Source organism: Diabrotica virgifera, chromosome 2 (genome assembly GCF_917563875.1).
Source record: "Diabrotica virgifera virgifera chromosome 2, PGI_DIABVI_V3a".
Lineage (NCBI taxonomy): Eukaryota > Metazoa > Arthropoda > Insecta > Coleoptera > Chrysomelidae > Diabrotica > Diabrotica virgifera.
Window position 1 is genome coordinate 101149176 of NC_065444.1, and position 26066 is coordinate 101175241.

General features: G+C 33.2%; 1 protein-coding gene across 9 annotated transcripts in view; it reads right to left on the reverse strand.

Moving 5' to 3' along the window:
- The window catches only part of LOC114343928 (uncharacterized), a 215803-nt gene that overhangs the window by 184028 nt on the left and 5709 nt on the right, over positions 1–26066 (reverse strand). For all 9 annotated transcript variants that reach the window (XR_007696454.1, XM_050643896.1, XM_050643899.1 and 6 more), the window contains exon 2: positions 6733–7064. Coding sequence is in view for 8 of the 9 variants with exons in the window: in XM_050643896.1 (XP_050499853.1) it covers positions 6733–7064 (332 nt within the window). In the remaining variant the exon portion in view is untranslated. The remainder of the gene's footprint in view (positions 1–6732; positions 7065–26066) is intronic.

The following is a 26066-nucleotide window of genomic DNA, read 5'->3' on the forward strand; positions in this document are numbered from 1 at the left end:
AGGGTTTCATATCACATCTTGACTTCGGGTCTACCCCAAAATCCCGACAGCCAAAATCCCGACAGCCAAAATCCCGACAGCCAAAATCCCGACAGCCACAATCCCGACGGCCAAAATGCCGACACGCCAGAATCCCGACAGGCCAAAATCCCGACAGGCCAGAATCCCGACAGGTTTGATAAGTTTCTTTTTAACATATTCTTTTACATTTACTTCTTGTTTTGTGTTTATGGCCATCTGTTTTTTATTTTTTGTTACTAAACAAAAGTATTTACCATTTAATATGAACTAATAAATTTTCTAAATAAAATTTCTAGCATGGGTATATAAATTAAATTTATTTTTGCCAATATATAGTCCAATAATATATATATAATCAAATCCTGAATTCAATTACAGTGGAACCTCGATAAGTCGGATTAATCGGGACCGCGGCTGATCCGGGTTATCGAAAATCCGGGTTAGCCGGAGAATAATGTAAAAATTAATAAAATACATTTAAATAATAAACAAATACACATTATAATTGCACAAACATGAAAATACATATGCACAGTACATCTAAATTACGTACAGTTGTATACAGTATTGCTTATTTCTTGGTAAAAAACTCAAAGTGAAAAAATGTTTGTTTTATCTGATGAAAATCGGTCCGGGTTAGCCGGATTTCCGGGTTATCGGAGGCCGACTTATCGGGGTTCCACTGTACTTTCATGTAATAGATATTATCATGTCACTTACAACTTACAACCTTCCATTTCAGTAAGTATAGCTTTTATATTATAAAATGAAGTGTTTAAATAATTTTTTCTTTTAAAATACATAATAATTTACATGTAGGGATTTTGACCTGTCGGGATTCTGGCATGTCGGGATTCTGGCGTGTCGGTGTTTTGGCCGTCGGGGTTTTGGCTGTCGGAATTTCGGCTGTCGGGATTTTGGGAGGCACCGCTTGACTTCACTTACTCTTGACATGAGTTTATGGGTGCGTTCCGACGACCACAGCGGCTGGACATGTGAGTAAGCGATAGCTGTCATACGACACTGCTGGAAGTCAGCCGCTGAGAGATTTTACTAAGCTTTCCCTTAAGCCCCAACCAGACGGGCCACTCTGCAGCGCTACTCTGTGGATCCACAGAGTGGCTGAGACAGGCGATTTTCTAGCGCCGGCGACTACGCTGCGAAGTGGATCGTTTGGAAGGGTGCGGCGTTTAATTTAATGGGTGAGAAAAAACAGTAAGTTTAATCAAATGATTAAAAACTTGCCGGCTAATATTTTTTTAAAAAATGTGTTCGTCAAAATTAGTGTTTGTAATGTCCATAGTTTTAAATATTTTATAAAATTTCAACGCTCTTGAAAAAATACCAATAAACTCCATACATGGAATTAAGAAGAACCAGACAAAAACAGCTATATCACAGAAAGAAGCACATAAAAATCAACCAGTACATCTGGTATCCTACAGGCGTAAAATAGTTTGATACAACCTGACAACCGAGTGAAAGTGAAAAACATGTTAGCTTGCAACCCCCTTTTGACTGATATCTTATCATTTTTTTTTCAACAACAAACAATAAAGCCTTTTTTGACCTAGGATGGGACCCCACTATTTAACATAAATAAATAAACAAGATTGTGAGTCTTCTTCTTCGGGTGCTATGTCTGTTTATCACCAGTGTTGAGCTGCCCCCCCCCACTTGCAAAAATTAAAAAACAAATAGCCCTGATTTATGAGCTATTTATGAGCTCTCATATTCCGCAAACTAAAAATTTTGAGCTCGTTCCACTGAGCAGGAATTTAATACCTGAGTCAGCCCCCCCCCCACTACTTAAAAATATGAATATTGAATCGGTTTTTGCGGCAGACTTACGAGCTATTTATGAGCTCTTGAAATTATATACTTTCGATTTTTGAGCTCATCCCCTTCACCCCCAAACAACCCTTTAATTGATTTAACTTAAGAGAAAGATGCTGAGAAAACTTAAAATATATCGTATTGCGGATATAATTCATATAGCTTATATACTCTAAGAATAAACTATTAAATCAAGAGCATTTCGGTTATTGAGCTACAACCCCTTCGCAAGAAAACCACCCTATCTTCCCGGCTTAAGAGAAAGTTGTACTTAAAATGCATTAAACTAATTATTTGGCGACTACATATCATTTAATAATTTATAACCTTCCAAATTACGCGCATTTAGATCAGTAAATTGCAATTTATTTTGTATAGTGCAGTCACTGAAGGTAAAAATCAACGATTACCTTCAAATTCGGTGAATCTTCATCGATTTTCACGAAAATTGGTCAGTAGTTAGAGGATACGTCAAGAAACAAAGGTGACATGGTACCACCTTGCGCCTTTACCCTGAGGGTGGATACCGCCCCTTCTCGGGGGTGAAAATTATTTTATAAAAAATAAATGCACAAATCAATAAAAGAACAAATTAAAAGCAAAATTCATTATATAAAGTTAATAAAATAAGTCAATACTTTTTAAGTTATTAAAGATCAAAGATCAATTATTTGTGAAAAAAATGCATGTTTTGGAGAGGTTTTTTGTAAATCACTGAAAAACTTTAAGTTTTTACAAAAAATTTAATAGTAGTTTAATTCGTATAGCTTATATTCTAAGAATAAACTCTTAAATCACGCGTCTTTCGATTATAGAGCTACAACCCCTTAGCAAGAAAACGACCCCATATTCCTGGCTTAAGAGAGAGTTGTTCTTAAAATAATTTAAATTAATTATTTGGCGACTACATATCGTTTAATAATTTATGAGCTTGCAAAATATACGCATCTCAATTATTGAATTGCCATTTTCTTTCTATAGTGCAGTCACTGAAGGTAAAAATCATCTATTACCTTCGATTTCGGTAAATCGCCATTTATTTTCACGAATTGACAATAACAACTTGGGGTTTTAGCCTGGGGTATATGTCACCCCTTCTCGGGAGTGAAAGTTACTTTATTAAAGATAACCCCACAAATCGAGAGAGGAACAAATTGTAAGCAAAATTTGTTATATAATGTGATTTAAATAAATCAATACTTTTTGAATTATTAAAGATCAAATATTTTAATTTTTGGAAAGAAAATGCATGCTTTACAGCGATTTTTCATAAATGACTCAAAAACTGTAAGTTTTTACAAAAAAGTTTTCATCACTAAAATTGAAGCTAATAAAAAATATAATAAATTGCTTACTTGAAAAACCTTTTAATGTTAATTTAAAGTAAGTTATTGGTAATTACATGTATATTTGTTTCCGCGACTGTTCAAATCTAAGGGTTCAAGCTTAAATAACGGGAAAGAGATGCATTTTATAACACTTAGGTACTAAATACTTGTCAAAGTACTTAGAAATACCTATGAAAAATAAGATCCAGAAAAAGTTGATAGTATCAAAATCCGCTCACCAATTTTCGTGAAAATGAATGGAGATTTACCGAAATCGAAGGTCATAGTTGATTTTTACCTTCAGTGACTGCACTATAGAAAGAAAATGGCAATTCAATAATTAAGATGCGTCTATTTTGCGAGCTCATAAATTATTAAACAATATACAGGGTGAGGCAGATAACTGGCCTATTAGAAATATCTCGAGAACTAAAGGTAACAGAATCATGAAAATTGGAATACAGGATTTGTAATGTTATACAGGGTGTTTTAAAAGATAATTACGTTTTTTTATTAATTTCGTAGCAATATTCACACCCTGTAGAATTGTAGTAGTTTGACAACTAAAACTCTACTTACGTTCAAATGATTTTTAATATAGTCTACTATTGTTAAAAATCATTAGTACAGCTAAATTTTTAATTTTAGTATACAGGGTAGGTCGAAACTCGGAATGAGTATTTTCTGAGTTTTCTTAAATAGAACACCCTCTATTTTAGTATTGTAATGAAATGATAATTTATGGTACTTTTTTATTTCTTAAGCATTCCCTATACCTAACTGCTTTAATTTGTGCTTAATTGTTAGTCGCACCAACAATCTTAACTACTTAGGTATTTTGATAGCTGAACCATTATTGGTAATTTTAAGGATCAGTCTGGATTAATATGTATTTATTTCTGAAAAATTATTTGTGATTGAATATTTTCACGGCCAACGTAATAAAATATTACGTATTTTTTGTTGCAATTAATGTTTAGCTTGAATAACCCATAACTCACAAATTAAAGCAGTTAGGTATAGGGAATACTTATAAAATAAAAAAGTACTATAAAATATAATTTCATTACAATAATAAAATACAGGGTGTTCTATTTAAGAAAACTCAGAAAATATTCATTCCGAGTTTCGACCAACCCTGTATACTAAAATTTCAAAATTAGCTATACTAATAATTCTTAACAATAATAGACTATATTAAAAATCACTTGAACGTAAGCAGAGTTTTTAATGTCAAATTATTACAATTCTACAGGGTGTGAATATTGCTGCGAAATTAATAAAAAAACGTAAATATCTTTTACAATACCCTGTATAATATTACAAAATCTCATATTTTAAGAAAGAAGATATTAAGGAGAATCCAAAAATGTAAAAATATACAGGGTGTCCTATTTAAAAAACCCAAGTTATAAGCAACTTCCGGTATAAGCGGAAGTTGCAAAGAGATGAAAATATTTTCATTTAATAGATCATCCCTCAAAACTCCTTTATTCCAATTTTCATGATTCTGTTGCCTTTAGTTCTCGAGATATTTCTAATAGGCCAGTTATCTGCCTCACCCTATATAGTCGACAAATAATTAATTTAAATTATTTTAAGTACAACCCTCTCTTAAGCCGGGAATATGGGATGGTTTTCTTGCGAAGGGGTTGTAGTTCAATAATCGAAAGGCGCGTGATTTTAGAGTTTATTTTTAGAATATAAGCTATACGAATTAAACTACTATTAACTTTTTTGTAAAAACTTACAGTTTTTTAGTGATTTACAAAAAACCTCTTCAAAACATGCATTTTTTTTTCACAAATAATTAAAATCTTTGATCTTTAATAACTTAAAAAGTATTTACTTATTTTATTAACTTTATATAATAAATTTTGCTTTTAATTTGTTCTTTTATTGATTTGTGCAGTTATTTTTTATAAAATAATTTTCACCCACGAGAAGGGGCGGTATCCACCCTCAGGGTAAAGGCGCAAGGTGGTACCATGTCACCTTTGTTTCTTGACGTATCCTCTAACCACTGACCAATTTTCGTGAAAATCGATGAAGGTTCACCGAAATTGAAGGTAATCGTTTATTTTTACCTTCAGTGACTGCACTATACAAAATAAATTGCAATTTACTGATCTAAATGCGCGTAATTTGGAAGCTTATAAATTATTAAAAGATATGTAGTCGCCAAATAATTAGTTTAACGCATTTTAAGTACAACTTTCTCTTAAGCCGGGAAGATAGGGTGGTTTTCTGGCGAAGGGGTTGTAGTTCAATAATCGAAATGCTCTTGATTTAATAGTTTATTCTTAGAGTATATAAGCTATAGGAATTATATTCGCAATACGATATATTTTAAGTTTTCTCAGCATCTTTCTCTTAAGTTAAATCAATTAAAGGGTTGTTTGGGGGTGAAGGGGATGAGCTCAAAAATCGAAACTATATAATTTCAAGAGCTCATAAGTAGCTCGTAATTCTGCCGCAAAAACCGATTCAATATTCCTATTTTTAAGTAGCCCCCCTGACTCAGCCCCCCCCCCCACTAGGGTATTAAATTCCTGCTCAGTGGAACGAGCTCAAAATTTTTAGTTTGCGGAATATGAGATCTCATAAATAGCTCATAAATCAGGGCTATTTGTTTTTTAATTTTTGCAAGTGGGGGGGCCAGCTCAACACGGGTCCGTTTATCGATCGTTAGCGATCATGTCGGCTATCATAACTTTATTCGCAGCAGATCTGAAGAGCGATTCCGAAGTGTGACCAAACCATTGCCTCAAATTTCTTAACAAAGATGTTCTTCTTCTTCCTCGACTTCTTTTGCCTAATATTTTACCCTGCATAATTAGATGTAGAATGCTATATTTTTCCGGATGTCTACAAATATGCGCAAAATACTCGAGTTTTCTAGATTGTGAGTACCTATTTGTTTTGTTCAGTTCAAATGCTTCCAATGTATAATAAAATGTAGGTAAATATAAATAGAGAAAACATTGCTCATGGGATTTATTCTTTTCGATAGGGCTACCTTCTTCAATCAGAAACAAATAATTCAAAGATGACGTCACACGGTTTTCCTTTTAGTGCCCTATAAATATGCCCTCGGGTTCTTGTATCACTATTATATCCGGTCTGTTTTGCACTTCAATCAAAAACCGTTCCGAATTGAAATTCATTTTAGGTGTTATACCCTATAAATTCTCGTAAACATCTGCGGCAGCTACAAAAGTGGTCCGTCTGAATAACGTTTGTGAAGCTCGTCGACTGTGGCCGGCTACACTCGCTCGTCTGGGGTTCGACGGTCACTTCACATAAGAACCCACGGTAAATCATCGGAAGCTGCTTTTTGGATCCACAGAGTAGCGCTGCAGAGTGGCCCGTCTGGTTTGGGCGCTGGATGCAACCACTACGCTGCTTTGTACTGGCAGTCAGCCTTTGTGAATGGTCGTCCGAACGCATTTAATGTTTTCTAGCATAAGCAATTTAAAAAGTTATATGAACAAATAATCGGAAACATTATTTTTAGTGATTAAAAATAAATACTATTTTAAAATACCTGCAATCCATCTGTTGGTTCTATATTATTGTTAGTACTCGTATATTCAATATTATCTATTTCACCACCAATATCATCATCAATAACATCAGTGTCGTCGTCCTTAATAAATTTATCCATTTTCATATTCGCAACTCCTTCATCAAATTTTCTTAATATTTTCTTTCTTCGTTTTTCAATTTCGGTTGATGTTTTTGTAGCAATTAAACTTGGTTCTTCAGTTGATGACGACCTGCATTTTGAGTCTATTTTATCATCCGGTAATTGTTTATATGTTTCTATTGATCTTGTGACCAATTTTCCATTAAATTTATGTCTTCTTTTCTTCGAATCTAAAAAAAAATGAATTTGTATTTATTAAGATTAAGGAATACAGTGCATTCATAAAGTGTGGAAACGGTCGATTATCTCATGACCTAATTATTTTCAGAGACCTAAATTATGATTTTTCGACGTATATCCCATAATAGTGACGTCATCGATTTGGGCGTAATGACGTCATCGATGATTTTTTTAAATGGGAATAGGGGTCGTGTGGTAGCTTATTTAAAAGGTGGTTCATTTCTCTATTCAGTAATATAAACATTAACATCATTATTTATACACGGTGGCCAAAAAATAATTTTTGAATTAAAATAATTGACGCAAAAAGAAGATTGTATGTAATTTATCTCAAAATACATTTTACTGATGCCACATAATACAAAAAAATGTTTATTTTATACACAAACATTGCTTTTCGCTTAAATTAAATGTCAAACAAAATTTAACCCGGGTACAGTCGCGCTTTATTCTGTCACGTAATCGATCGCGCGTTAGATTTGATCTAACAATACGAATTTAGACGCGAATTTACAACAAATCTTTATGTTATAGTATTTTTATTTACTTGTAATGTTAGAAATATTATTTCTAATAATTATTAAAGCTATTTTTTTTATCACCAAAGCCATACAATCCAAAAAAAAAGAAGAAAAAGAAGAAAAAAATCCTACGCATCACTACACCCTTCCTCGAGGCACTTACGAGTGGAAAGTTATGTTGCAAAATGTTTCATCAAGTTATCTCGAAAAAGGATAAAATGTTAGATTTTTTCTAACGGCGCGACTGCTCGCGGTTTAAGCGAAAAGCAATGTTTATTTGTGAAATAAACATTTTTTTTCTCTTTTCTGTCAGCAGTAAAATGTATTTTGAGTTAAATAAATTATATATTGTTGTGATCTGCTTTCTATTACTTTGATATTAATTATTGTTTATTTGATTAATTATTTAATTGTCGCAAATCTTACATAAAAATTAATAAAAATTCTCAGGGTGCCTTTGTGTCATAAAAAAAATAATTAAATTATCTTAGGTTATACTTATCCTTTCTCGTGGCTTCAGTATCTCTTAGTTGATCCTTATCGGGATAAAAATAGGAAAAGGAAATTAATAGAAATACCATAAATAAACACATACAAATACCTTTATTATCAAAAGCAATGCTCTGTAAATTTATCAATTAAATTCTGTGGGCATAATTGTCCAAATGAAACCTTTATCATATAGATTACTCTAATTCAAAAAAATATTTATCGCTTTGTTCTTGATACCATTAATAAAACAAGCTAAATGAACAAATTTGGTATTCGCAAAATTACTTATACTTCCTATTAAATTTTTGAAATGTTGGAATCTTAAATGCATATGCTTTTACGTAAAAAAATTAACTTCGGATTATAAAGAAAATCTATCACATAGGTTATTGACTGACCTTTTTGATTCACACACAATGATGTCTCCTCTTGACCCAAACAGCTCCTCCTTGTTGATTATGTTAGGCTACCAATCAAAGCCCTCTCCTTTCTCAGCAAACAATCCAGCAGGATACCAGCCACTATTGCTCCAAAACACAAGCCAGGCCTCTTTTTGCCAGTACTCGTTCAATAACTCCAAAACTCTCTCCTCTCTTTGTCTCAGCAATAATCTCCTGAGACCCAAGTATCTTTTTTACTTGGGGAGCGTTCAAGTATTACGTAACGCAGCTTGGGGGGAGGGGGGTCTTGTAAAATGTTACAGTGCGTTACATGGGGGGGAGGGGGTTCGAATAGCGCGTTACGTAACATTGTTTTTTAACTTATGTAAATAAAAAAGACTACATCAAAATCTCTTAACTTTGCAACTTTCGTTTATATTTTACAGAGAACCCCTAGATTGTATTATATTGCCCCTTATGATCCGCTCATGTTCCGGCCCTTCTACAACTACAATAGGACAATATAGTATCTATTCAAGTGAAAAATCTTAAAATTTGTCACCAGATCAAGATGTTTGCAATAATTGACCTTTTTGGAGAACAAAAGCTGAAAAGATACAGTTACAGATGGGATTCAGACCAAAGAAATTTCAAGAGAGTCATAAATCGTTTGTGTATTGTTTTTATGAAGTCCCCATTTATTGCAGTCTAGTTTTCTCAGTATTCTGTAAATACGTAATACAGAGAAACGTATGTATTGCTCTTGTCAGTGTTGTTAAAGTGAATTAATTAATATTTTAATTAATTAAATGTCGTTTTTATCATTACCTCAAAAAGTCTAAAAAGTTTTTATTATTACCGCAAATGCGGTTAAATGATTTAAAAATGTCTTTAAATAAAAAACATTAAATACAAAACCCACTATATTGATACTTAGTTTAGAAAATTGATAGATATTTAAAAAAATAATACCCTTATTTTAAGGTGTGATTCCTGAATTATTAATTTCAAAGTTTTATGTGTTGTTATGTAGTTATGTTGTGACTGACTGATTGACATAAAGTCTATGCCAATAAAAAAAAAGTTTTATGTGAAATATCTTGACGAAAATTATACATAATTTCAAAATTTCACTTGCATTATTCATAATGGATCCTACATAATACACATTTTTGAGATGAGGTTGTTAAGCAGCTTCTAGAAACAAAATATACAGGGTGTTTAATTAAAATTAAAGATAATGGACTATGCTAGACTTGAGTGAATCACCCTGTATATTCAAATTTATGTTTAAATAGTAAATAGTTGAATTTAAAAGTTGACGTATCCTAGCGTTTTTATTGACATATGACACATGACACAAGCAATTTTATTCCATAAGTGGTTTCCATACATTATAATTTTAAATGATCACCCTGTATTATTCATAAAGACCATGAAATCAGATTGTTAAGCAGCTTTTAAAAATATAAAACTACACAGGGTGTTCCACTGAAAATAAAGCTTATGGACTACGGTATGCTTGCGTGAATCACCCTGTACATTTAAATTTATGTTTAAAAAGCACACATTTTGATATATGAAAATCTACGGGTCTCAGCGTTTTTTAAAATTGTTTCAAACAAGGACAGAAATAATTTTATTCCATAAGTGCCTTCTTATATATACAGGGTGTTTCAGAAAAAGGTAACACGGTCTCTAGGATAGGTGAAAAATTGAAAAATAATTGGGGTTTGCTTACTAATTCATTTTTCTTACGGCATGCTTTTTCACAATACAGGGCGTTGAAGAACAAAAAGTTTTACACATTTTTTTCACTATTTTTCCGAAACTACTGGCAACATCGTATATTATTCGTTATACAAAAATTTTTACTAAGCAAAATAAAATGTTGAAATAATAAATATGTTATTTTATTTTAAGCTTTTATTAAAAAAGATAAAATAGAAAAATGCATGAGAAGAACAATAAAGGATGAAGCCAAAAATGTATATAAGGATGGGGCCAAGTAGGGAAAATATAAATGTAAAATTAGTAATGAAGGATTATTATTGTAAGTTTTGAACATATTTCATATCATGGGACATGAAATTACTATTAGCAGGGATAACCAGACACATGAACTGAATAGAAGAATCGTTCTTGGGTGGCAGTATTTGGAAAACTGAGAGAAACTTTTAAAAGTGAGTTGTCCACATGCCTAAAGAGAAAAGTATTTGATCAGTGAGTCCTCCCAGTCTTGACGTACGGACCAGAAACACTTACCTTAACTAAAGCCTCGGCTACCAAACTAAGACTAAAGCAGAGAAGAATGGAGCGGTCAATGTTAGGAATAACTCTGCAAGACAAAATCAAAAACGGAGAAATCAGGAGAAGAACAAAGGTGACTGACGTCATCGAAAGGATAGCCAGGTTGAAGTGGAGATAGGCAGGACACATAGCTAGAATGACAGATGGGCGATGGACAAAAAGGTTATTAGAATGGAGGTTAAGAGAAGACAAGCGAAGCGTTGGTCGACCGCCCACAAGATGGACTGACGACGTAAGAAAGCTAAATAAAAACTGGATGAGAGCTGCGCAGGATAGACGTGGTTGGAAACGAGGGGAGGAGGCCTATGTTCAGCAGTGGACATTTGAGGCTGGATGATGATTGTAAGCTTTTATTATTACCTCAAATGAGATTAAAATAATAACAAAGTTCTTTTACCGAGTTTCCGGTACTTTTCGCAACCTAGTTTTCCATTTAGGTTCAAATGGTCACTTGGGTGTTACGTAACGTTTCGGTAGGGGGAGAGGGGTCCAGAAAAACGTTACGGTGCGTTACATGGGGGGAGGGGGGTCAAAAATGTTCAAAAATTGCGTTACCTAATACTTGAACGCTCCCTTGGTGTCACAAATAATTTTAATAACGATAATTCTTGTAACTTACTCTCTTGGACTTTACAGAATCAAAGAGATATTTCTTCTCGATATGATTTGTCTCTCGTTCCACTTTTCAGCTACTCTCACTATCAAAACCACCACTAATACTTGCTTCTGAACTACTCACGAAAACTTTTGACTACTCCTTTCGGATGCCGGTAACACAATGATCTTTCTTTTCCAAAACTGTCTCAACATTCAAACCTCTCTTTCCCCATTCCAAATTGCCAAGCCAATCAGAAACATTTCTCTCTCCACCTTACTCTTTTTCATTCGAAAAAACCCAGTCATTCTTTCAAACAATATTTCTACTCAACTTAATCACTTTTTGGAAATTATCTAAATATTCTTGTTCTTACACAAACAGATTTAAAATTCCAAATCATTCTACCATTAATTTTTCTAAAGACTAATAATTATAGTTACCTGTGGTTTTACCTTTCCCGTAATAACAAAACAATCTTTTTAAAGTTATAATCCTAAATAAATGTTCCTTTCACTTATTTACAAATGTCTTTAATTCTTCATGGAAAAACTCATTAAGGAGAAACCACCTTGCGTGAAAGCTAACTTCTAATAAATATTTACAAATCAATATACAAAAAAACTTGGGTTTGTCCTAGTTGGGTCAGAGAGAGCAGCATATGTGCCTCCTGATGAGAGACTACTAAGTTTCGAAACCGGTAGAGGTGCTTGCTCTGATTGAACTGGAATAATGATGCGGCTGTAGTTTCGTGTTGCAACGAAATGGAAAATGGTTATTCATTTTTTATTTACATGTTTACTCCGATGGGAGTACGAAGGAAACCATTCTCGTTGGAACTTTACCGCGCTGAGCAGATGGGACGTGAATTATACATTGTAAAATTCCCGCATCTTCCTTAGTCTCAGCATCTGTTATGGCTTGCAAATTGTAGAAGCCTCAGAGGTGTTACCAGAGAAGGTTCCCATTGTTTTCAGTCTGGTAGGGTGTAGAATAACATTTTCGGATGTTGTTTTATGTGCTATTAGATTGAAAACTTAGTTTTTTTAATAGCAGTTGCCGCTAGGGCATCCGTGCCATTTCGTTCGTTGCAATCCGTGACTGCACGCCGGGGTTTGTCCTAGTTGGGTCAGAGAGAGCAGCATATGTGCCTCCTGATGAGAGACTAATAAGTTTCGAAACCGGTAGAGGTGCTTGCTGCACTCTCTGATTGAACTGGAATAACGATGCGGCTGTAGTTTCGTGTTGCAACGAAATTTAAAATGGATATTCATTTTTGAAATAATGTTAATGTTTATATTACTGAATAGAGAATTGAATCACCTTTCAAATCAGCTACCACACGACCCCTATTCCTATTTAAAAAAATCCTCGATGACGTCATCACGGCTAAATTGATGACGTCACTATTATGGTCAAAAAATCATAATAAAAATAAAAATCGATCTGTCAGAGCTTAAACTTTGAAAATAATTAAGTCATGAGATAATAGACCGTTTCCACACTTAACGAATGAACATATACAGTCGGAAAAATGAAAGAATACCCATGGACGATCACATCAATCACATATTTTGTATTTGTTGTTTCTTTTTCATAAATAACAAACGAGAGAGATAGATTATTAATAATCTGAATAATATGTGATTGATGTGATCCTTCATGGGTATTCTTTCATTTTTTCGACTGTATACAATTTACAATAAATAATGTACCAAATGTTCTGCTAAATAACTCCAGATGAAGTAGAAAGACTTCAAATGGATGGGTGCCCTGAGCAAAATATCCCAAAAGATTAGGGACTTGTTTTAAAATAGTTTTAATAATTATTTAATTGGACCTAAATGTAACATTACGTAGCCTTCGAGATTGGGAGGTTATTTCATTTCTTCTTCAGCGTGTTTGCATAAACTCCTGGACAGAGATCTCCCCACGAGCTCTCCACTCTTCTCTGTTTTGTGCTATTTGCTATTTGGTGCCAGTTTCTCCCTACTTTAGCTTTGATGTCATCTATTCATCGTTTTTGTGGTCTTCCTCTACAACGACTGTGTTCGCGTGGTCATCAATGTAAAATGTTTCTCGTCCACCTGTCGTTGTTTTGCCGTGCCACGTGTCCTACCTAGTTCCATTTCATTTGAGCAATTCTTACAATTACATCTTCCACCTTCGTCCTGCTTCGCACGTCTTCGTTTGGTAGATGTTCTCTCAGAGATACTCCCAACAAAGCTCGTTCGATGGCTCTCTGTGTTGTTCTTAATACCGGGTGTCCACTTATATTTTCCCCCATTTTAACTGCCTATAACTTCTAAACGGCTCAAGATAGAAATATGCGGGTTTCGCTGAAATGTTTTATTTTAGTAAAAGTTTTGTATGAATGGATTTAATTTTTTATATCGCTTTCAAATATGAAAAAAAAATGGCGGATTTTTGAAAAAAACGTTGTTGACTTTTTTTTAATGAAACACCCAGTATATTTTTTTGTAAATTGAAAGAAAGGTCATTCACCTATCCAGCGATATAAAGTTTTTCAAAATCGATTGTCAAATCACTGAGTAATTAATTTTTAAAATGAGGGGTGCAACGTGGATATCACATACCTAAATAACATAACTGAGCAAAATGATATTATGTTATGTGATTTCCACATTGCATGATGAGTTCCACCGATGGAAGCACAAAAGACCGAAACAGCAAATAGTGGAATAAAGTGAACAAAAGTGAAAAGTGATAGTAGTCAGTTCGTAGCTCGAAAACAAGTGCCGAAGATAGCGTTACACACGAAGATCCAACACCACGATCACCTTCAAGGTAAGACAATTATAGAAAATCATAGAAGGGCGCAAGCCCCCAAAAAAATATATATAAAAAATAAAATGGCGTAAGCCCCCAAAAAAATATAATAAAACAAAAAAAACACATAAAAAACTCGAGCAACAAGTCATTGGGCAGAGCCCAATAGGGCTCAGCACAATGACTTGGGGCCCAAGCAAGCAATATTTAGTACCGCGGTTAAGTAAGTAAGACGATAAAGGCATAGAGCGCATCACGCTGAGCCTAAGATTTTTGCATTCGATTAGGGTACCACATGGAATCTTATTACCCAGGATTCCATTGTGAAGAGCATTTGGCTACGATAGTTGTGCCCTCATCGCGCATCAGCGTGCTATGGGGGGGAAAGGGATGGCCTGGGGCATTGGAGCGAGGTGGGGTGATCCCTGTTTACACTCGGGTCAAAACACCTCGCCCCAATGAATTGTTACACCCGAATGTACTTTTTCGAGAGGGTGGACATTCCCACAGGTCGGGTTAAAAAAAAAATGATTTCCACATTGCATCTCTCATTTTAAAAATTATTTTAAAAATTAATTGTTCAGTCATTTAGCAACCGATTTTAAAAAATTTTATATTGCTGGATAGGTAAATGACCGTTTTTTCAAGATACAAAAAAAATACTGGGTGTTTTAATAAAAAAAGTTAACAACGTTTTTTTTTAAATCCGCCATTTTTAATTTAAAAGCGATATAAAAATGATCACTTACCTAAAAACTTGAAAAAACGGTCATTTATCTATCCAGTGAAATAAAATTTTTTAAAATCGGTTGTCAAATGACTTAGCAATTAATTTTTAAAATGAAAGATGCAATCTGGAAATCACGTAACTTGGTTAGTTATGTTATTTAGGTATGTGATATCCACGTTGCACCTCACATTTTAAAAATTAATTACTCAGTGATTTGACAACCGATTTTGAAAAACTTTATATCGCTACATAGGTGAATGACCTTTCTTTCAATTTACACAAGAATATACTGGGTGTTCCATTAAAAAAAGTCAACAACGTTTTTTTCAAAAATCCGCCATATTTTATTTCGTATTTGAAAGCGATATAAAAAATTAAATCCACTCAGAAAAAACTTTTACTAAAATAAAACATTTCAGTGAAAACCGCATATTTTTATCTTGAGCCGTTTAGAAGTTATAGGCAGTTAAAATGGGGAAAAATGTAAGTGGACACCCGGTATAGCATTACGCTATAATTACTATTTCTGCTAATTTTATTTTATTATTTTTTCTCAAAATCGAAACGACGTTAGTCATTCGAAATGCACATTCAAATACAAATGTTAAGAGAGACATGGCTTTACCCTGTCCACCATCTGTCTTTCTCACCCACATAAATTAGTTACCATATCAGACGTTTGTGTCAACAACTCACTATGCATTCGAGAGTGTTTTTTGTTGTAACGGCGAAAGTATACACCAGACATAATAAATGATTTATTGCTCAGTCATCTGGTCAGAGGGAAGAAAAATAACAGTAATCGTTGTGGTTTTTCTATTCAGTAACAGCTCAGCAGGCAAACGCGTCGGACCGCACCCAACGCTCTCACTAACAATCGACCCTTCTTCCGAGTGTCTTAAGCGAAACACATTTTCGTTACCACAATAAATAAAATATTTACCGTTCGTTGTGTAACATTTATTTCTAGGATTAAATTAATTCCGCCATCCACCAACCGGAATATTAATATATTCGCTGATAACTCTGTGTGTCACGGTCTCCATTCCATAAGTCATAACTGGTAGAATACAGCTGGTGAATACCCTTTTCTTTATTTTCTAATTGGTAACTTTTTGTTTTCTAACACATTACTGAGTCTTCCTACTGCTGCCAAGTTCATTTTTTTTTCATTTTGCCCAATTCGACTTCCACCTTGGACGTCGTTATCAAAATACGTCCGAGGTGGAAGTCGAAACGTCAATAAAATCGTTTTTCAAGTCAAATTGTGGCTTATTTCCCAATTAGAATAGTAAATTACATAAATGCCACAGAGAAATAGCTTTAGAACAATATTAAGGTGGACAACATTAATAACTGGGTGACAAACAGAAGAGTAGAATGGAACGACCACATAAGCCGAATGACAACAAATAGAGTAGTAAGGACGGCGAGAGACGGTTCCCCAATAGGAAGACGATCAGTGGGAAGACCACGAAAAAGATGGAATGACAACTTACTGGAGGCACATTGAAAAACAGACAGACATGTCTACACAAAAAGAAGAGGAAGAAGAAGATTTTATTAATAATCAGTTTTGTGGGATATCAAGAAATAAATTTTTGTTCCTTTACCTTTTTACTCATTTTTTCAATGAAAACTTTTCGTTTATAAATTCGCAAAATCTGTGTGTTATTGCGTTGCCGCTCCTCCACTACTTAGAGCAGATTTATCGATGGATTTTCATGTAGTTTTATCTTCTGAATCCAAATCTGAAAACGGCATTTCATTATCTCTAACCGTCTCCGAGATAATCGATCTCAAATTTTAAAATGTGACGTCACAATCCTTTTATTTTCTTCCGACACACTAAACGTCAGCTGAAATCGTTGCTAGTAAGTAGGCTAGTTTTTTATTCTGAATTTGTTAAGCAAAGCATAGGTTATTTACATTATTTGAGTTTGACACTTCGTGAATGTCAAACTAAATTTTAAATTTTAAGTATTAATAAAATATCAATGACATTTGATAGTGAATTTAATTATTATATAGAATAAATACGATGTTCAAAAATACAATTTGAGTATATTTTGAAAGCAGTAATTTATTAATAATTTTAAAAAGGTTTATACGAGTATACGGCCTCCCCTTTAATGGGAGTAACTAATGATAAATGGACTGTCCCATTTGTTATGAAATGAAAATTGTTATTATAGTCGGTTCGCTGGTCGGTCGGTAAACTCAAATACAACTGGCTAGTGATTTTAGTAGGTAATTTTTTTGTTTTTTGAAAATGTTGCCAAAATTGGCAAGATTACTAATTATTTAGTAATTATTCACTATTTAGTAATTATTTTTTTTTGACAAACTGGTAAATTACTGACTAAAATCACTAGACAGTTGTGTCTGACTTTAGCAAACCAACTATATGAAATGTTATTTGGAATAAATAATTATGGTCTGATAAATTCGGTTCGCTAAACTCAGACACAACTGGCTAGTGATTTTAGTTAGTAATTTTGCCAATTTGGTAAAATTTGCAAAAACAATAATTACTAAATAGTTAATAATTACGAAATAGTTAGTAATGTTTGCCAATTTTGGTAAAATTGACAAAAAACAAAAAAATTACAGTCTAATATCACCAGCCAGTTGTGTCTGAGCTTAGTGAACCGACTATATGTGCAATTACATCCTTCTAATGGAAAAAAATATTTGAAGATTTTTCTCAAATTATGGATACCAACAACATTTTCATTTGTAACTATGTTATTTTTAATTTGACGAAGAAAAGTTATTCTTCATAAAAAGTTCTTCCTGGTCTAAGATTTAGAATGTAAGATATATCAAATTTTATTAATTTATACGAGGTATATAAAAAATATTAATTTCGATCAAGAGTAAAGTACCTTTATAGTTCAAAACATTTAAATTAGAATGATATAATTGCACATTAAAACATAATTTTTAATTCTAAACAACTTTTCATAATAGCAATTTTCCATATTATGAATTAAAATACGTAAATAAACAAAGTTTTCGTTATGATAATGCTCGCATTTTCAGCTTGTTTCTTATTCACTCTATTCACACTATTATTCGTAGAACAAGTTCGGTAAATTGAAACGGGTGGTTGCTTAAAAATTATTTTCATTAATATTCGCGCACACAGTTAGTTTTTATACTTTTTATTAAAAATCTACTAACAACTGACACCGTAACATTGATAGATTATGAAATTATCTTGAGACTTTAGAGAGAATACTGTTAATTTTTTACATGCTTATAAATCGGTGCAATTAGTAGTGAATGTAAAAGATCACCATATCCTAGCTTTAATGTTTTTAATGTAATTCAAGCCCAGGAAGCCCAGCGTCCTAAACTTACGCCAGTAAACAATATACACCGCCCTTTAAAAAATATGTGTATTATCTTAGCAAAATAATTATTATCATTGTGATAATGACATAAAGAGATGCATGCCACTATAGAATCCCACGAATTTTTCGTCTTAATTTACTTATCTTAAATACACATTGTTCTGGAGATAAACACTTAAGTATATTAAATAAAAATATATAGAAATATTTATCTTGATTTGACTTTAGTTTGCTTGTATTGATTTTAATTTATTTTTATCTATATTTGAAAAGTGTATTTTTCACTAAAGTAGAATACATTCTATTTGTGAACCCCCTTCGTGGCTTAAAGACAATAAACTCGACTTCACTAAAGTAACAAGACATTTACTCAACACAAAAATTATTGATAATTAATTACGTGGCTCAAGGGTTCCAAACCAAGGCCGAAAAAAAACCATTGTACTTTTATATTGTTAGTAAAACGATATTTTAAATATCAGATACTCTAGTCTTTTTGCCCGTCATGGTCATGTGTTTTTTCAAAGCCTCCTTCTTTTCCTCTAGTCGCTTATATTCTCTTCTCCTTATAAATTTCTATGCCATTTCTGGTGTTTTTTTTTAAGTTTTCTAAATCTAGTGTGCCATTTTTCTATATTCTATAGTCTTATTTTTACATCAAGAGAGAGATTGTGGCTCTTAAATGAGGCCTCCATCCGGTTAATAGACCAGGGGCATCTGTAAAAATATTAGTACATTTGGACGTTGAGAGGTGGCTCATATTTTTTGCAAAAATTGCTTGGAATTAACTCATATAATAATAATTGAGTTATCTTCCCACTCAAAAAGGTCCGGAACATTGTTTAAATAATCAAAATGTCAAAAAATTAAGGAAAAATTCGATTTTTTTCTTCGTTTCTTGATTATAACTCTAAAAGTATTCATTTCCGAGAAAAGTTGCACTAAAATAAAAATTGCGTAAGTAAATTTCCGATAATATAGCATTATTTAAAAATTTTAAAAAATGTCACCCTTGTTGCAAAATAGCAATATTTTCAAAAAAAAAACATAAAAAACAAGTATTCGCCTTTTACGTTTTTCAACCACTTATGATTTATTTAAGACCTTCATATTTCATCCAGAAAAACTATATGATATAATAAAATAATACTGTTAATTCCATTAAGATCCGTGCAATAGATTTTGCAAAATAAATTTTGCAATCCAGCTTTTGCAAAAAAAAATTCATTTTTTCAAAATGTTGCAGGACTGAAAATAAAGCAGACAGCAAGTTGAATTTTTTTGCATATAGAAGAATACTGTTCCTTTCATTTGCAATTTGCAAAATTAAAATCGGTTTCACTATCACGGCGTAAGGAATTTTTTAAATAAACATTAATTTTTGGTGCTACGCGCAGGATAGCGGATAGTTTGCTTTGATTTGGCATTCCAATGACCTTTGATAAAGATTGATAAATTTTAATTTTTAGTACATTTCGATATAAATAAATAAATTTGTTTATTGCAAAATAAAAACACATACTCTGTCCTTTGAAATAACACTATTTTTAGCTAAAACTTTGTTCTATATTTTAACTTAGACAATAAAAGTGTATTATTTTTAAACATATGCAATTGTTTAAACAATATTTCACAAACAATAATCAAATTAGTTTGATTTGTGTGGAATTAAAATATTAAAATACAACAAAATATAGAGTAAGAAAATAATACATTAGATAAAGATTGGAAGAAATTTTGGTGGAAATCAACTTGTGTGAATCGAACACCGCTGTCTTGCGCGTAGCACCAAAAATTAATGTTTATTTAAAAAAATTCCTGACGCCGTGGTAGTTAATCGATTTTAATTTTGCAAATTGCAAATTAAATGTAGGGTGTTCTGCTATATGCAAAAAAATTCAACTTGCTATCTGCTTTATTTTCAGTCCTGCAACATTATGAAAAAATGAATTTTTTTGCGAAAGCTGGATTACAAAATTTATTTTGCAAAATCTATTAAATCAATCTTAATGAAATTTACAGTATTGTTTTATTATATCTTAGGTCTTAAGTGTAGCATAAATGGTTGAAAGGCGTAAAATGCGAATATTTGTTTTTTATGGTTTCTTCGCAATTATTGCTATTTTGCAACAAGGGTGAGAATTTTTAAAAATTTAACTAATCCTTTATTGTAGGAATTAAGTTATGCAACTTTTATGGCAGTCCAACTTTAGAACCAAAACTAAGAAGAAAATCTAATTTTTCCTTCATTTTTTGACATTTTGATTATTTAATCAATGCTCCGGGTCTTTTTGAGTGGGAGGATAACGTAATTATTATTACATGAGTTAATTCCAAGCAATTTCTGTAAAAAAATATTAATCACCTCTCAACGTCCATCTCAAAACAGATGCGCCCTGGACTATAAAGTTGGAACTAGCTTTTGCGATGCCCTCTCTGAGATCGTGGTTGGTAGTCCATTCTTCATTTGAGGTGCCTAGATTCACAACCGGACATTTCCACTTTATGTAATTCTGAGTAAACTAACAAAAACAATTTACAACTTTATTTTTCCCTATCTCAAATTAGAGGAAAAGTCCACTTTTGCATCTGAACCAATTCTTTCTGATTTTGTTCTTAAGAACTTATAAGTCTTCCAAGTTATTCGCAAATAATATGGTGTCATCTACATACCTATCTGATGTTGTTTAGCTGGTATCCGTTTAGTAGATCGCCCTTTTAAATTCCGTGCTAAAATTCCCTAATATTATTTGAGAGTAGAGATTGAAGATTTAAGAAGAAAAATTACAGACGTACCGCAGTCCACGTATGATTTTTATACATATATTCGGTATGCTTAACTTCAATTCTGATATTGCGGTTGGGTTCAAGAAAAGATTTCCAATCATTTCCAGATCTTTTTGTTAATTTCCGCTTATCTTGATTTATCATAATTATTATATCGTTAATAGTATGTTTCGTTCAAGAAATAAATAAGATTGATAGGTATAGAAACACAAAATTTTTAAAAATAATACAAAATTTATCACGAAAAAGATGGACAAACGAGAGAATCTCTATTTTTACTGAAAGCCGAGGGTACTTCCATAGATTTTAGAATAGGTACGACATTGAAAATGTAGAAGCTGTATCCGCTTAATGAGAACATTTCAGAGTTATTTTCATTGAGGTTAAGAAAATTATTTTGGGTAAAGAATAGGGAATGCAGAATCTGGAATATGGGAGCAAGTTTTCAAAAAAGACGAGAGTGACAAGACTGCGTCGAACTTTCTTGGAAAGAATGTTCAACAGGACCTACATTCAGAAAAAGGTAAATTGTAGATTTCAAGTGGGGCTTCGTCGACTTGTCTACAGTACGATATAAAACATCTTTTGTGGATGCCCTGCATTTATGTTTAGAAGAAAAAGTAAAACAAACCCTTAATACCAGGTATACCAGGTATAACAAGGTTATATCAGGAACGCCAGTTCCTATATGAGCACCACCACGGCCACTTACCCGAGGTAAGATCGGCCGCACGACAACAACTCCTGGCGGACTGGCAGCTGGAATGGGAGGCGGAATCTACCAAAGCCCAGTGGACCAAAAGGCTGATCCCGAACGTAGGGTACGCTTGCAAGTTCAACAGAGTAAATTTTTACTTTACGCAATTTTTGACCGGTCATGAATCATTCAGGGCATTCACCCACAGAATTGGGAAGTCGGACGACGACCTATGCCGGACCTGCAGCGTGAGGGAAGACGCAGAACACTGCGTTTTCCGGTGCGGCGTCTTTGCTCACGAGCAGGTCAGGCTTCTTAGTAGGTTTGGCGGCATCGGCCCTAACAATATTATTAATTGTGCGATCGGAAACAAGGCAGATTTCGAGGCCATAATTGACATTATAACCGGTATCATTAAGAGAAAATCCGAGTAAGAACGACTGGAGCAGAATAAGTGAGGCGGATTTATGCAATAGTTATAAAATAAAAAAATATATAAAAAATAAAAAAATAAAAAAAAGCAAAATAAGAAATAATAAAAAAATATAATCCGCGTCAGAGAAATACGACCCTAATTCTTCTACGGCTCATTTATCCGCCACACTACAGAACAGTCACCCAAGTCCTGCCGTTTTCAGGCAGGGGTTGGCCCACCTTCCTCCGTGTAGGAATCAGACTTTTCTCTATTTAGTCCTACCGTCTTTAGGCTGGAAAATAGACCCTTAAATGATCCAATGCTTCTGGTTATTTTCTTTCAGACAGCTCGGGATATCCACATGCATCGCTCCTTAAGGAGCACGTCCAGGAATATTCCGGGTCGGAAGAGGGGGGTGGTTTTAGTTGGTAGGCGGCTGGTCATGGGGGACATGCGGGACGCATGAGTCATACTGTGGTTAGTGCGCCCTAGGGTGTTCTCCTCTCCTGTCCGGGTCCAACAGTACTAGGGACTCCTTCCCTAGTCTGCTAAGAGCGTTCCACCTCAGTCCAAAAAAAAGGTATAACAAGGTATACCAGTAAACCAGGTATATATATATCAGGTATAACAAAGAATACCAGGATTAATCAAATCTAATATCATCTGGTAATGTAGCTAATTGGTGCAAAATTTTGTCCTTCATAAAATGTTTTTTTTTTATTTTTAGTAACATAATACAAGGTAAGAGGATATTATGGTACCCATCAGTTAGGCCTGTATAAGTTGGTGCAACGTTTGTGGAGTATGAAATGGTCATCACAAGTAAGTAAGTAGAAGATCTAAAATAAGCCAATTTGGATGCATTACGGACGGTGTACAAGAGACGGAATCCAGAAAAACATCAGAGAATACATTCCTCTCTCACGAGTTCTTTGTTTAACTGCATTTCCTCTGATATAGGGTTCTTAGCTCTTTTGACTCCAGTAGAAGTTAGATGTTATTTGTATAATATAATCGATGTAAAGTGGCAGCGGTTAAACAAAGAAAGAGAAGTAGTGAATATAATAAAAAAAGAAAACTTTAGTACTTTGTCCACGTGACGAAAAATCCGAAATATGAAATGTTACATGTAATAATTATCCAAGAAAATATAGAGGGAAAGCGAGGCCCTGGAGGCAGAAAAACATCCTGGCTTAGGAGCCTGCGCCAGTGGTATGGACAGCGCACTACGATATCATTTAGGTCAGCTGTGAACAAGGTAAAAATGCTACTGATCGCCAATGTTCTGAGAGGACAAGACACTTAGAGAAGAAGAAAACAGTGGCTATAAAATATCTAGTAGTTTTTATCTAATCTAAAAGCAAATTAGATTAGAAAATGTCTAAAACTCAGATATCAGGTAAAAAATGGCTAACCTCCCAAACAAAATTACAGTAGGAAAAATGAAAGAATACCCATGTACGATCACATCAATTACTTACTTTGTATTTGCTGTCTTTTTCTATAAATTGCAAACGTTTGTTGTAGAAAAAGATAGCAAATACAAAATAAGTGATTGATGTGATCGTTCATGGGTATTCTTTCATTTTTCCGACTGTATACGCTGTGAGCTCGTACGTAGAGGGGATATTTACAAATTCGCGAGCGCCAGTAGTAGCAAGTCTGTAAACGTTTACCGGAAATTTGACAGAAATGTCAAAGTGATTAATTTAAAATTAAAATTAAAAACATGAATTATAAAAAATATTAGTTGGTCAAAGCTGTGGTATATATTTTTACCTTAAATATACTTACCTTTTAAATACTGAATTTAAGTTTTTTTAATGTTGCGTAATATGTAATTATAATTTAATCTAAAAATCTTAGCGCCATCTACACGATAATTGTGAAAGTATCCGAAGTAAGAAATTCATATTTTATCAATAGAACGTCAAAATGATTAGCCAAATCTTAAAAAAATCGATTACAATTTAATTACTTTTTTGCGTTGTAAGTATTAAGCGATAACAATTAAATAATAAATTTAAAAATTACCGGTGAAAGTTGAATTAGTAATCCGCTAGGAGCGCCACCAGCGAAGCTCAGAGCGTATATTATAGTTATCATTATATCAGACAAGATCTTTAATAATTGAAGACATGTAATCGTACACAGTAAAATTCAGATGTACTTACTTCATGATCAAATAGACAAGGCCAAAAAAGGCGGGTTCGTTGGGAAAAATATTCCCATGAGATTTTTTCGCATAATTACATTCGTGAGACATCCCAGAATAAGGTTCAAGAAGTCGCCCACGTGAAAAGTGGGCAAAATTTTTTTTAACAATTTTTTCTAATCAAATCGCAAAAATCAATATTTTTGGCCCGGACAATTTTTTTGTAGGTTTTTTGGACCATTCTGGATAAAACATATCTGTTATAATTTTTCTCTAAAGTTGATCGTTTTCGAGTTATAAGCAATTTAAAATTGAAAAAAAAAAACGAAGAATGGCGATTTTCAAGGCTTAATAACTCGGTTAAAAGTTATTATTATGAAAGTCAGAAAGTGACTAAATCAAAGTTTAATGCCTCCGCTACAAGATCCCGAAGAAATTTTTGTCATTATTTTATTACTAAGCTGTTTTTTTAAATAATAATATTGAGCGCCATGCACGTAGTAGCCGGCCGTAAATGCTGAGTGCGAGAGAGATGCTCCAATTGTGCATCTTACTTGCACCCACATTTACAGCCGCCTACCACGTGCATGGCGCTCAATATTATTACTTAAAAATAACAGCTTAGTAATAAAATAATGACAAAAATTTCTTCGGGATCTTGTAGGGGGGGTATTAAACTTTGATTTAGTCACTTTCTGACTTTCATAATAATAACTTTTAACCGAGTTATTAAGCCTTGAAAATCGCCATTATTCGTTTTTTTTCAATTTTAAATTGCTTATAACTCGAAAACGATCAACTTTAGAGAAAAATTATACGAGACCTTTTTTATCCAGAATGACCAAGAAACCTACAAAAAAATTTTCCAGGCCAAAAATATTAATTTTTGCAATTTGATTAAAAAAATTTTTAAAAAAATTTGGCCCACTTTTCACGTGGGCGACTTCTTGAACCTTATTCTGGAATATCTCACGAATGTAATTATGCAAAAAAAATCTCATATGAATATTTTTCCCAACGAACCCGCCGTTTTCGCTTGTCTAAAAATGATTATGAAGTGGACAGTTTATGGAAGTAGACGAAAAAATATCCATAAAGCATCTGAAATATTTAACTAAATACAACGAATCTTAAACAAAAGTTAAAACAATGATAACTATGGCAGAATACGAATTATGGGAAAGAAGTTGTACGGAAATTAAAAAATAATAAAATCAATACATCAAGATCGTAAAGAGATATAATTTGACCAATAATATCACACAAATCAGACAATTCCTTTAAGGCACTGCTTACTAAAGAAAAACCAGAATTATAAGAGACACACAACCATATTGTATCCAAAATATCTTCTTGGCATATTCGAAATGATATCTCAGAAATTCGGTACTTGGCCCAGGCAACTTCTCATTCAGAGAATGCAAGTAGATCGATTACCAAATCAAATACAGCACGACCAAATTTGCTTTGTATTTGAAATTTGGATGGGCACGGATGTTCACGTTCTGTTTTCCAAATTTTTTGAGTTGTATTTTAGTAACGTCTCGCCAAGTAAAATACCTATACGGTACAAAAATATAATTGAGTGGTCTTTTGCCAAAAGCTGATATGTCCATTTTTGCTACTTTTCAAGAGAGCAAATTCAAATTTCTACGACGTCCATAAAATCACAGTTTTAGAAATATCATATTTGGTTTTGAGTTTAATTTTTTTACAGCTATCCATATGAGTTTACATATAACCAAGCTACAAATTTCATAA